The sequence below is a fragment of the Dermacentor variabilis genome, chromosome 3 (genome assembly GCF_050947875.1).
Source record: "Dermacentor variabilis isolate Ectoservices chromosome 3, ASM5094787v1, whole genome shotgun sequence".
Taxonomy (NCBI): Eukaryota; Metazoa; Arthropoda; class Arachnida; order Ixodida; family Ixodidae; genus Dermacentor; species Dermacentor variabilis.
This window is the reverse complement of record NC_134570.1, coordinates 60,529,098-60,543,639: the sequence shown is the minus strand read 5'-3', so window position 1 is coordinate 60,543,639 and position 14,542 is coordinate 60,529,098. Positions and strand designations below refer to the sequence as shown.

General features: G+C 50.2%; 1 protein-coding gene across 1 annotated transcript in view; it reads left to right on the top strand.

Annotated features, from left to right (window-relative positions):
- LOC142575728 (uncharacterized) overlaps nucleotides 1-14,542 on the top strand; it is a 105,430-nt gene that overhangs the window by 74,326 nt on the left and 16,562 nt on the right. The window contains exon 2 of the mRNA XM_075685317.1: nucleotides 9,003-9,204. Coding sequence (XP_075541432.1) covers nucleotides 9,003-9,204 — 202 coding nt within the window. The remainder of the gene's footprint in view (nucleotides 1-9,002; nucleotides 9,205-14,542) is intronic.

Here is a 14,542-nt window from a genome sequence, read left to right as displayed (position 1 = left end):
AGCTCGGGAATGTATATCTCGGAACTGGTGTCATCTTGAAAAATTCGTAGATCCGCCTTGCTAACTCCACGGCTACAATTTGTAACTTGCAATATGGGCCATAATGTAATCGGTTAAAAAATTAATTAGTGAACTTTTGGTAATTAGTCGATTTTGGATCTCGATTTTTCGTGCAAGTATTGTCTGCCGGTTCGAGTAGACCAGCTCATGAACTAGAATTGCGATATCTGCCACAGGCAACTTTTAAAGATTTTTTTAAAGTGTTTGCTGAAACACCCTGCACGCCCCAGGAGCAAGCGGGAATCTGCCGCTCATCAGTGAACCTTTTTTGATGTTAACTTTGGGTCACTGAAAGTATCACATCATCACACTTACGCGGTCGCGTCCACGTATTACGTTTCTTTCAAATGAGGGCAGCGACGACTCCTTCCTCCCTTCCCCCTGGCTCTCAAAAGGTGTGTTCTAGCCAAATAGGACCTTCAATATCACGTTTATGCCCTTTAAGGGCTTTGCAGGGAAGATTTTAAACTAAAAGTCTTTCGCTGCTATCGAAGCGATGCAACATGACTTTTCTGATTTTCTCGTTCATACTGCACAGACGATGTATTTGTCAGAAGGCTACAAACGTTACCAGAGTGACTGCGATAGTTATGAACGATAACACTTGGGCTTGCGCTTATATTGTTCGACTCCTATGGCAGTGTTGGTCAATTTCCCGGACGCAAACCGTACTTGTGCTACTCTCATGCCAGCATCGGCTGAGCTCCTTTTTGTGGAACGGAATTGGTCGGTGTAACCAACGAATTAACTCTGTCCCTGTTCTTGTGTGAGCTGTACGCCATGTGTACGCTGCGCGACGTTTACGATGAAGTGACCCGTATAATGAAGGATTTCGGACGCCCCAAGCGCTTCGTTTAAAAACGAGTTCGACTGCATTACACTTCTTTGACACGACCATGGCACGTATATGTCGCGTCCCACACAGCACGAGTTATAACACTTGTGTGCGCTCTATAGCTTCCATTGGGCTGCTAAAATTAGACTTTCTTCCTTGCGTCAGGATGGGGAGCGTGTCAGTTTGTCCCATTCTCACCTCGTGGTAGTTAACGCTTTGGGACACTGAGTTAAACTGCATGCACGTCCGCCTTTTGGTGTTGGCTCTCATTCCGCAGTCCTTTCCCCGTAGCTGAACGCTACAAATATGCTGCGAGACATTGCACCGCCTTCGGCTTCGGCCCAAGTTGTGCGTTTTCTTTCTGGAGTAAAATATTCGCCGACGATTACGATACTCCCTAGCGCGAAATATATACGCGTTTTCATTTCGCGATATATTGACCAGCGTGGACAATCTGTCTCGTGCGGCCCATTGAAAGCGGAGCGAAGTGCCCGCAAAATTTCGTGGCCGCGGACGGTGGCGAAGCGAGCGGACGCTCTGTATAGGCATCGGCTTCACAGTGCGTCAGCACCTTTGGCGGTGGCGCACGGAGAGGAAGCGTCATCGTCGTCCCTGATGTAAGCGGTTGAAGTTGAAGTTGAAGTTGAAATTTATTTGCATCATCACAATGCGGGAAGGCTCGAGCAAAAAGTGAAAATCAATTCACTTGAGAAGCGCTCGAGCCCCCAATATACAAGGCATACAAAAAGCAAGACAAATAACAAGGAATTTTAACAGTTTACCATTGCAGGTTAACCTCTAGTGTTATACAATGTAATATAATACGAATAGCTCGACAGTAACTATAGATACATAAAAATACTAACAGCAGTGGAAAAAGAATACTGACATCATGGAATGAAGAACTCTCGTATGTTACGTATGCTCGACGCTCGACGCACGGTTGAGAGCGTTGCAAATACGATAGCGCGCACGAGCGCAGTCACGTGGTTTTATTTTGCATTGCAGAGGCAAGCCACTGCAACAGTTGGAACTCCAACAAAAAAAAAATTGGGGAAAATGGGAAGACCAAGCATATGTGCGCACGGCGTCGCTGTGGCATTTGCATACTTTTAAATATTGGCGCATAAATAGCTAATACACCTTGTATATATAGTTTCCTAGGAAGATTACTGGATGTAGACACACAGCTATATAGTTGGGCGAGTTGGTTCGGCATTACAGGCCTGTAAATGTGCGTATAAGAGACAAGGACGAAAGTGCGTTTTATCCGCGTTTCTGAATGGACAAGATGTCTGTATTGTCCTTTCTTCCGTCCTTGTATCTTGAAGGTATTTGCACGCCTGCAATACTAAAGGTAACTGTGGTCCACAGTGGGTGCAGGCGTGGCATATCGCCGGTTATCACCAGCATGATAATGACGGGAAAGGGTATGGAATTTTGCTAAACTACCCTCCTTCTGCGGCTTCAAATGGGTTGTGAAATCGCAAATTGATCGTCTTAAGCAAGATATACTACGTTGCAAATACCACGCTTTGCAATGACCATGCACGTGCACAAAACTTATTGCCTTCATGCATTCAGATGAAATAAATGTCGCAGTTTTGCCCGAAAGGCGAAGCATAGCTTGCGATAGCAAATTAGTGGGCAGCTATACGAAGTAAGGATAGCAGTTTTATCGGCCGCATAAATTTCTAAACATAGGCATACTAACTAAATTAACAAGCAAGGTCATTGGTGTCACACGCGCATAAGCAAACATGAACACATCTCACATGTGGCGGCCGCGGAAACTCGCTTCGAAACGCTGCAGTGAGGAAACGCGGCAGCAGCAGCGAGCGAATTGAAATTCATGCTGTCGTTCGCATCAACGCGAAAAAAGTCATGAAAACAAAGCGCAGCGCGGGCTCAGTACCCGTCGCATATGGCTTTCAAGATACAGTGGTACGACCCGGAGTAGAGTGCTCCCTCCTCCCCCCCCCACCCCTCGAATCCTTGCGCTTGCTTCCCGCTTTCCTCTGTTGCGGTGCGCGAGATTGAGCCGAGATCGTCGGCTCACCCTCGGACGGTTTCGCTCGCACGCGCAGCACACGGCGCGCGGCGACGCTTTTATCGCCCTTGGGCTTTTTACGGAACCTCACGGCGACGCCGACGGCAGAAATGCGCCTAGAGTGTTCACGTAACTGCTATCGCAATAAACTGACTGCTCGGAAATTCAGGAAGATAAAAGTGTCGTAACTGGCGTCACAAGAACGGGTATCGGACAAAATAACCTGCGCTAGCCATAATTCCAACGATAGAGCCGGCCTAGAATTAGTGCACGCTCTACCGACGCTGTTAAGCGAGCGATCGCAGCGCCAGAGTTTCCTCTAGTGATTTTTGTACAAGAGAACTCTACGCCGTGTACGCCCTCTCGACTTATATCTATGAACTCTCCTCGCTGTTTCCCTCCTCCCCCCCGTCTAGGTTTCCGACCTAGAGCCTCCTCTCACATACGGGCACACGTGTTTCGGCAACTCTGCTCCGCGTCGCGCGTATACATCGAAGCCCCATGGCCTCTCTGCGCGTACAACGTTCTCCCCTTTTCTCGGAAGAGATCCACGGAAGAGACACACGCTGCGAAAAAGTTTGCCGTGAGAACTCCCATAGGGCTGAGCGAGTTCTCGAGGATCGGCGCAGCCACTTTATCGTACGCTTATTCGTTAGCCCCGTAGCCTCCCGCAGGGCGCCGAGCAAGCGGTCGCATTCGAGAACGCAGATGAAAAGGCTGTCAATCAACTCGCCCAGTCGATCGACCAATCGATCAACGAGCAGCTTGCATTACACGTGCCACGAGTTCAGGGCTTTGGGAGCGCCTTGTGTTAGCCGGATGGATTCGCAAGTTCGCACGGCCTCTGTATGTAAGCGCGGTATAAAACGACAACAATACTTGAGTGGATACTACCGTGAACGAGTAGGATACGACGAGTCGACGATCGTCGCGACATACAGGAAGGGTTGACTGAGGGAGAGGAGGGAGGGGGGTGTAGGCGGGTGAAAGGATTGCGGTGCGATGCAAAAGTGCCGACGTGATTCCATCGTCATTTCGAGTGTCGATAGGCCGCGGTGGTTCGCGAAGACTGACTTTTGCTATCAAGGTATGCGCGTTTCAGTGTTGTCTGTTGAAACGGGCCCGGCGGCCTCGCCCTCTTCCCCTCTCAACCCATCTCATCTCGGAAACGCATCCGGGAAACTGCAGGGCCATCTTCTTGTCAAATGTCGCTGTCAATACGCTGTCAAGTGCTACGATTCATGTTGCGAAATAAACGCGACTTATTCGATCTCGACGCCTTCCGCCGACTTAACAGATAAGCGCGACAATCTTCCGCCACTCTTGCCTGTGCACACCACAACCACAGAATTGATACACCCTCCACTCCCAACGCACTTTGCGCGTTTTCCTGAGTGGATGTTAGAATGGGCTTTTCCGACCACCCGCAAATAATGTCACAGCCGAAGCATGCCGAAGTGCGGGAAGACGTCGTGAACCATTCCTGTGAGCAGTCGTGTTAAATACCACTCTCTTGAAGGTACTTTAATATTAACTGATAGGTGCTTTAATAAGAATGAAGCCGTAAGGCTAGTGATCATCGATTAACCACGCAGACGTTTAACAGTGCGCAGACAACCTCCTAGCACATGACACGCACCTATGGCGGCGTGTGGTGCAGCTACACACGATGTGACGTCAATCCCAGGACTGCGCGACGCGCGCTTTGAAGACATGGGAAGCGTGTTGGCAACGCTGCCGCATGCAGTATGCATGTAAATCGAAAGGCAGGCTACGTCATTTCAGGTCAGGCCAAGTCTGGGTTATGCGTCACTTCCGGCGAGCTGCGATGCTGGCGCTTTTTTAAGAGGAAGCTTTAGCTCAGGCCCGTAACTACGATACCGCCTATACTCCCATCCATGTAAAACGCAGAAAAACTTCTCTCAGATTAACCAGTGGGCCGATTTGAATGAATGTGTTGCATTTGAGAGAAAAAGTTAAATTCTAGCGACGGTTTGGGGCGCAATCTTGATTTAGGGCCTGAATTTTCTAAAAAGGAATCTTCGAAAATTGGCGAGTTTGAAAGTATAGAAACACACAACCTACAGGCATGATAGCTCTCGCATTGTAATTTGATTGTGCGAGAAAACATAATTCTGTCACGCCAAAACTCAAAGAAACCCCTTTTCCAGCGCTTCACACACGCACACAGACCGGCCGCGTCGTCTGCCATTTTTGCACGCCGGCGCGTAGGCGTCTCAGAGTCCACAGAGCGGCGCGCCCGGTTCCTTGGAACAGCTCCAGATGGCGCTCGCCTCCGCCCCATCACGGCCAACGCAAGAGGCCGTGTTTCTACCACAAAGCCCGCCTTCGTGCATAGCGTTCGCGGCCAGCGTTTCCCGGTGAACATTAAGTTTACATACGCTCCAGTTGCCGGGAAGCGATCTTTAAATGCTATCGGCGTTCCGCTCTCAAAGGCGAAGCTTAAGCGCCCACCAAATTATTTTCTTCTATAGATTCGGCACGGAATACATAAACGTCTCGCAAGTTGTTTCTGACGCACACGTTTGCATTACGCACACAAAATTTTGGACTAATCCTTTTTTGCTATAGTTGCACTGTGGCACTAAGAATAGTTCTCACACGATGAAAAAAAAATCACTGTAGTTGGCTCCTATAAAGGCGACGCCCAGCTGAGCAGCCTCCATAAATAACGCTGCACCAATTTACGGGGACGGGTGTACGCCGGTCCGGTTCGTCCTGTTTCAATCGCCGATATGGTGCTCGGAATCGTCTCCCTCTTTAGCGGTCGCGCATATACATACATGTTCGTATTTTTGTAGCGCGCGATGTCGATCGATTCTCTTCAAGCGCTAACCGATAGCAACTTTTTCACGAACTGTGTACGGAAAGACGAAAAGAAGAATTATGCGAAGGAGACCTCTGAAGTGGACACGGCCGGCGCCGAAAGGGATGCGTTGGTTGGGGGGGGGGGGGGGGAGTGTCAAGAGCTCTGTTCAAGAGTTTACACCAAGGCCGATAACAGCTTCGCGAACCCGAAAACATTTGCATAACTCCAGACAGCCGACACGCAAACACTCCTCTCAAGACAGCCATATATATGTATACACACGTGCACGTCACGTTTATATCTCTTGCCGCTTTGTCGAACTTAATCCCTCGGTTTCATTTCTGCGGTATATTATTTCTGAGTCGGTTATTTATGTTTGCGTTTAGGCCGGAGTCCATATAAGCACTATAATTTTGTTTGTTCGTCACCTTCGCCGTTTAACTTTGCCTCGGGCCTGATCCTTTCGCTAACCCTAACTAGCTCGTGAAAAAACCTGTCTTGGTCACTCCTATATGTATACGTATATGTATATATGTATATGGTATTTGTTTATTTTGCACGTTATCGAGATCCTGTTCTCGTTATTTATAACGTTCTGCGAAGAGCTTTCACGACCTGATTCAACGCCGCATCTTACTATATGGCAAATACTGTCGGTGTACTTGACAGTCACCGAGAAAATACTGTCGGTCCCTTTCGTCCACGGTACAGATTTGTTTTGACTAAGATAGTTGCGCGTATCTTTAGGTGTTATAAGAAAAACTAAAAAAGAAAAAAAAAAGGCGCTGAATTCCCGAGTGCACCCTCCCTGTGTATGCGCATCGATTTGGCCTGAACGGGTAAGTTCCCGCAGCAGTTTCCGGTATATGGAATCGGCACGCGATACGCACACCTTCGAGTTTCGTTTCTGCCTATATAGTACTTCTTCAAAAGCTATATCACTTCCCTTTCCCCAGAGCAGGGTAGCCAACCAGGCGCATTACTAGCTAACATCCCTGCCTTCTCTCTTTATTTCCTCCTCCTCCTCCTCCTCCTCCTATTTCACTTCCCAAGGCTTTATCCTGAACCTTAATATTTTAGCGTTCTCAGCTTTGTTGCGAATGGACTATAGGAGGCTCTGCAATCTATTTACAACAAATGAATGGTGCGACAAACTTTCGATTTGCCCTTCCTTTCACCTAGAACACAATGAGCGATAAAATGTATCCGTTTCTTTCTTCTTCTTTTTTAAAGTGGAATTTAAACGTGCCTCGACGGGACACACCACTACGGGAACGTGACGGGAGCGCGCGCGGTAACAATCCTACACGCGCTTATAATCTTGACGCGGAATGGCACTTGTTTCCCGTTAACTGTAACAGTCGTATCGCTTATAACAGCGTAGCACCAGTAACAACTAGTGGGCTGCTTATTGTTTCTCGTCGATGCGACAGAAAACTTTGCTCTCCACGGCGCGCATATTAATACGCTCGATCTTGCGTTTTTTTTTTTTTTGCTTTAGAGGAAGCTTTAGATAGGGCCCAACTCCGACTCGGTCTATTCAATTACATGTAAAACGTAAAAACGTTTTTCTGGTATTAACCCCTGGGCTGATATTAATGAAATTTATTGCATTTGCGAGAGAAAGATAAATTCTAGTGACTGTTGGAAGCGGAATTTCGATTTAGGCCCTTAATTTAAAAAAAAATTTCGCAAATTCGTAAGTTTGAAGAATATATGGAAGCACGAAGTTTACATATATTAGCTCTGCATCAATAACAGATAGCGCGGTCCTGTAAACAGCATCCATTAGATCATTCAAAGCGGACAAATTCGACGCGTCAGTTTACATTTTACGTGAATTCGTTACGTTGTGCACAAGGGTTCTGCAAAAGCCGTATTTCTATATTACTAAATTTTTTTTAGATTGATGTGTGATATATCAGTTTTGTCCGCTTTAGATGTACTACTAGGTGCAATTCACACAAATGTGACATCATTTTTTGTTCCTGAGTTAGAGTTGTAAACTTGATAGTTTCGTTTTCTGAAAATTTTCGATTTTTGCCAATTTTTAATAAAAGAATTGACGGCCTAAATCGAAAACTCGTAACCAACAGTCTCTAGATTTTAAGTTGTTGTTTTAAATGCGACAAACCTCGTGAATTTTGATGCAGTGGTTGCCGAAAAAAAACGAATTCTCCTTTTACATGTATTTAGGTAGGAGCACCCGAGCTAAAGCTTCCTCTTAAAGTTTGTTCTTATTGGATGAGGTACAGCTGAAGTTGCTTGCAGCTTCCATGGAGCTGAAGGCGACTGGTGCGTGCATATAGTGCACCTCATCGACTCCACGCAGTGCAGGGGAAGCTACGAGCCGCTTCGACCAACCAAAAAAGAAGGTGGGGGGGGGGGGGAGCACCGGAAGGTACTTGTCCGCTTCTGATCACCTTCTACGCTGCGCCGATTGAATGGAAGTCACGATACAGTCGACTCCCGTTAATTCGAGCTAGGTTAACTCGACCTTTCGGCCAACACTTGCGGTCCCGCAAGGGTCGAATTAACGGGAGTCGACTGTACAGCGCAACAGCGGACTAAATACGGACAGGAAAGTTGAAAAACACCGCGCCCGAGCATAGCTAGGTCCTCCAACACGCTGCTTCTGAATGGAAGCGTCAGGAAGGGCGAACAGGGCACAGTGGGTGAGCCCTCATCCTTTCTCTGGAACACGCAGTCGGCTCTCGTCACTGATTGGCTGACACGATTGGATACCGATTGGCCGCACTGCACGGAGTTGCACGGAGCTTAGTTCCATCGTGCAAAGTAGAAAAGCATGGAGGAAGGAAGTAAACTATATGAGTGGGGCACTACGTCACGCAGCTAAGCCTCGGCAAGCCAACTCTCCGCGAAGCCATTCCCTTCGCCTTTTTTCCCTCGCAGTATCGGCCCGACACTTGACCTCTGAAACTCGGCCTTTTGGCCGAGAAAGTTTGGTACCTGGTAGTTTTTTTTTTAATTGATGCGCACTCGTTCAGTTGCCCTGTCGCAGCTCTATACTTGCGGAGCGGGAGCACTAAAAACCTACCGCGCGCACAGATCGCGGGTCGGGCCGGGCTGACCCGTTCGGCTTCAATCGTGGTGCGCAGTGTGCTTAAGCCTACATCTTTTTTCCTTCCTCTGCGGAGAAAACGCTCGCGTTTGTTTGTCGTTTATGGCGTGACGATCATGACCGTGTCGATGCTGATTCGCCGCAGTCGGAGCTGTCCAAGCTGCTAGCCGACCTGCTGGCCCTGAACCCCGACACGGCGGACTGCCCGGCCCCACGCGTGCCGGTGCCCCGCGCCCGTTGCCGGGCCCATCCCTGTTCGAGCGACGACGACTGCCGGTGGAACAGCCACCGGTGCTGCTTCAACGGATGCGTGTTCACCTGCCTGCCCAAGCTGGCGCCTCCACCAGGTGTGCACGTGTTGCTTCGCACTCCTAGGCCAGCTTTATTAAGGTCGACGACCTGGATGTACAGACGGAAGTTGGACGGGGTGTATATATACGGTTTCCGCGTGTGACGCGCGAAAGCGGCCGACAGCACAGTGCAGTTAGGAGGGGGACCGGAAGGCACGACGAGGACAGGCTAAGAGCGCCGTATGCGCATGCGCAGTCAGTACAGACATTTAGGCAGTCCGTATACTATAAGGGCATCACCCTATTCGGAATACCGGGTTGCGGAAGGGAGACGTGCACCGCAGTAGCAGCGCTGGTAATGGAAGACAATGGGACGCAGAATTGACGGCACAAAATATGGGTAGCGACAACTCGTGGGACACGTTTTTTGGGTTACGTGGGTGGTCTCGTCAAATAATAATAATAATAATAATAATAATAATAATAATAATAATAATAATAATAATAATAATAATAATAATAATAAATGCTAACGATTATATCGCTGTCTATACTTCACACTAGCGGCTTAGTGGAATACGGTTGGTCACTGCAATAATGGCTTTATGTTATCCATGGTTAAACTCTGCGCCACCAGCTGTCGCTACCAAAGCTGTTATTGCCGTCCACGTATCTGGTAAATGGCGATACAGTTGCGAAAAAAACTAAGCCCCTCTGGTATTTGTGCAGCTCACACTCGCCGTAGCAAGGGAGGGTGGGTCGTGCATGTCTAGGAGAGTGTTGTAATCGCACCGCTGGTACGAGTTGTTGGGAACTCGGCGCTGACGCCCGTTGTTGCACCTGGGTCGCAAGCCCCAAGGGTAGCGTTGGCCTGGCGGCCTGGGGTACAACTGGAAGCATCCGAAGGTCCCGGCAAAGCATGAGTCGACTGGTAACAACAAAACAACTTGTTTATTCTAACATCGCAAAGAGTTGGCGGTCAGGTTGACTGGAGAAGAGAGACGGGAGTGCACTTTACTCAACAGAAGAAATCGGAGCCCTCTTTGGTGTCCGGGGGCAGCTGCTTTTATACTCTCGCAGTTGAGGGCAAGAAGGAACCCCTCTATAGACGAGCACGTGACTGTGCCGCTCGGGAACAATGGGATAAGGTGGCGCAGCGTCGTGTCGGCGCCACTCGGGTACAATGGGAAGAGAAGGTGGAGCAGCCATCGTGTCGGCGCCTGTCAGACCCCCTCGCTTCACAGTTGTTGGGAGTTCCTCTCCCCGGCTGCCGCGCTTCGACAAGCGTGGGCACCAATATGCACATACACTCACACACGCACATGAAGACACGTGGCATTGGAACATGCCTGGACGCGCTTGGCAGGGAGGCGTAGCGGCGGCGCCGAACGGGCCAAAATGTCTGCCGCTTTGAACGAAGCCCCGGCGTCCGTTGCATCCGCGCCGGCTATACCGCGCGTCGTAGGCGAAACGTAACAAGAGCAAGCGGCAGCGTAGCCAAAAGACGGCATCGCGTGCGTTCCAGCGTGCTACGCAAATACACGATCGAACGTTCGATGCAGTGCATGGAAAGCGGTGTAGGGGCGGCAGTCACCCCCTCTCCCCCCAAAAAAGGAGCAATTTAATGTAGCTCCCGCTGTCACCTACAAATCACTCCCTCGAAACTGCACTGAAACATCAAACAGTTTTTCTTTATGTAGATGTGGTTCTCCGCTCAATAGCTGAAACCAGTTTTCGCTTTAGCAAAATTTACGCAAGGAAGACCACTTGTGGATGCCATTACATGGTGGTGCTTTTTACAACGTGGAGTGCATCGGAAACTCCAATCTAGCCGCATTCACATCGTGTTTCGCTCAACTTGTGCCAGTATGCATAAAAAAATGTTTTTAGGTGATTCCACGTCTAGTTGAAGAGTCAATCAAAGGCAATGCCCTCCTGAGCGAGTTGAGGGTGAGCATAGGGCGGTGTCACTGCTCACGGCACTCTATCGCGTCACCCCTCGAGTGAGGGGAGTGGGAGATCCGTAGGAAAGTAGTGGAAATCCGTCCTGGCTTTATTTCTTTTGCGCACAGTTCTATATAAAAAATCAAAGATGATCAATTCGCTCGAAATGCAGTTTTATTGTGGGAGTATCGGCCCACACGTTTTATAAAACTGCACTACTTTCGACATTGGCCCGCATTTTTCAGCCTGCGCTATCTGCGGCATCGACCGACATAAAGGCTGGAAAATATAAGATACCCGGTACGGAAAAGTGGGGGTAACTCGCTAGGGATGACATTTGTCTTTAAAAAAAAAATTACCGACGATTACGTTACTTCCTAATGCGAAATTTGAGCGCAGCAAATAAGCTGTTTCACCTTTTGGATAGATTGAGGCAAAGAAATCGAGCAACACATGTATGCGCTATCACATAATTTTTTTTTATTTTTCACACGTATTCCTTTAACAAAGACTCCACTAACAGTTCTTGACAGTCATGAAGGAAGCTTTGTGGTCGGAGAAATAGACTGATATATGTTCGACTTGGTACACCAATGCTTGATTCTCAAAGACGAGATCTATACAAGTGCCTCGCGAGGTTGTCACAGCCGTGGGGGAAGCAGAGGCTAAGCGCCGCCGCCGAGAAGACCCTGCCGTTCGCGCCGCCGAAGCGGAGGCTCATCGCCGCCGTCGAGAGCAACCAGCAGTAAGCGAGGCTGAAGCAGAAGCTCATCGCCGCCGCCGAGAAGACCCTGCAGTTCGCGCCGCCGAAGCGGAGGCTCATCGCCGCCGTCGAGAGCAACCAGCAGTAAGCGGAAGCGGAGGGGGGCGGCGTGTACACCCAGCGGCAAACGATGGGGGCAGAAGCGCGCGCAGCAAGCGGACAACACGATAAAGGGAGGAGGGAAGAGATAGCAGCGACTGACTGATGCCGCTGACGGCGATAGTGAGTCAACCCCAGCTATCCGCCACACAAGAACAGGGGGGGGGGGACCCTTTCCTCCTCTTTCTGCATGGCGGCGACGGTGTTCTATGCAGTCACGTTATCTTGACTCTCTAGCGGCGTCAGCGGCATCCAGCGGTATCAGTCGGTCGCTGCTAGCGCTGGGGGGATGAAAGGGGGGCGGAGCTGGTTACGAGGCCGACGACGACGCCGACGCCGACGACGACGACGACGCGAAACCCAGGAACGGACGCCAAAGAGCTGCGCTCTAAAAACAGGGCATCATGACATGCATTTGTAATCACAAACTGCACAGCACGATGCCATTAATGACTCGGTATATAGAGTTTCTTTATTCGCATGCCACGAGTATCTTGTCGTGTGGAACCGAACGAGAGAATACAGAGGGCAGCACATGGCGAGGCACGTTATCGCTCTTTTCGAAAAAAGTCGCGATATCTATACTCTGCCAACGTTTCCTCTTCCCCGGCGTTTTGTCACGGCCCAAACGACTCGCATTCGTGCACCTCTGCGTATACGTGCACACTGCATATCCAGAGTCGAACCGATACCCTGTACGATCGAGCGAGTCCAGTTCTAAATGTTGACCTTAGTCAGCAAATACTAGCCTGTTCTCAGACAAGCAGCACGTATCCAGAAAGAAAAAGGGATAGCTCGATCCTCATTCGGGAGCAGATGTCTCTGCTGTCCCCTGCAAGCGCGGATAGCTTTCAACACGCACGTGCTGGTGTTGCGTGACTCTTGCTCGGCGGGAGGTCTGTACTCGCGTCCTGTAACACCGGAGATGCACGCAGAGTCATCGTCTGCAGCAGAACGGTACAACTATAGAGCAGGTGGCGTCATAGCTGTTTCAGAAACGTTTCGTTAGTTGAACGGCGACGGTACGAAGGGTGCCGTGTTGGAATTTTTTTTTTTCGGCATTGAGCGTATACATGCAACGAAATGCGCTGGCTTTCTGCGCGGACAAGATGGCCGCGCCCGTCCAGGTCTCGTGAGCCTGCGCTTCACGTATATACAAAAGGACGTCTACACGACTTCTGTACAGTTCTATTGTCATACGGTGGCTGGGAGACGTAGATGAGGAAAGTACAGTCGGATGAAGTGCGTTCAGTGTGATAGGGCGCAAACGGAGTCAGCTTCCTCAACCGGGGAGTATACTGGAGCCCTCGGAAATGGAGTAAAATTTGGGACGAACAATTACCTTCGCATAAGAGATCTGACAGGGTTCCACATCTGTGGAACCTATAGAGACCCAGCCTAAGAGCTAGCTTCACGCACCGACATATAGCGGTGCAGAGGGAACGTCGCGCTTCGTTCACCCTTCCAGCTGCCCGTGCGCGGTCCCGTACAAGGGCAGAGACGAGCAAGAGAGGGCAGGTAACATAGATGAGGAGAGAAAGACTAGGGGATGGAGCATGGGTGTCAGGCAGCAAGCCTCGGCAAGACAACCGCCCCTGACGCCATCCCTCCTGTGCTTCGGGGGCCTACGCACGCGTTGATTCTTGGGAAATAGACCCTACATGGCTACCAGATCATGCATTGGTTGGTTCGCGGTAGCGTTTAGGGATGCCTTCGTCGCGATCCCTTTGTAGCCGCTCTCGGCGGCTAGAAATTACCGCTTGCCTCTCACGTGCCGAGGGCCTATTTGCCATGAACCCTTCCTTCGTGTTTCTTTTTTTTTTTTTCGTGAGAAGCCTTCGAGAATGTCGCGTGACGCTCCCTCTTGATCTTTATCAACCTTTTTTCCTTTCTCTCATACGATATAGGCAAGAGGAGCGGTCGCGACAGATAAAGGCTTTCGCGGTAGCAAAACATATGGCCCACTATCTCGAAAAGGGGTGGGCGCGCTCGGTGCATGTCGTCGCAGACGACGCCAAGACCGGATGGATGGACGGATGTTACGAGCGTCCCCACTGGAACGGGGCGGCGGGTTGCGCCACCGTCTGCCACCTTTCCCGCCATCTACCGGCGACCGCGGCGGGGGCGCACGTCCGCGGCTTTACGCACATGTGGTCGCCGCGGCGCTGTCTCGCGCGCTTCCTACACGCCTTGCTCGCTGCAGGCACACGCATGCACGGCGGCCGTGCGCAATTATAAGTGCGGCGACGCGCGCAATTAGCGACACGTACGAGGTTACCACACGGTAGTGTGGTAGTGGTGGAGAGAGAGAGAGAGAGAAAGATAAATAGACAGAGATGAGAAGGGGGCGTGTCATCGTCCTGAGGTCCCCGCACCCATCCTTCCGAGGGAGCGGCGGCGGCCTGTATACACGCGCAACTGTATAGCTCGTTCCTTTGCTCGTTATTTCTGTATTCTTTTTCTCTCGCTGTTTCCCGGAGAGACTCCCCCGGAGGGGGTTGAGTAGGCTCAAAGCTGTTATCAGCAACTTGGCAGCTGGGCGACCCGCGGCTGTTGTTGCGAAGCTCTCACGGAGATGCGAAGTGCCTC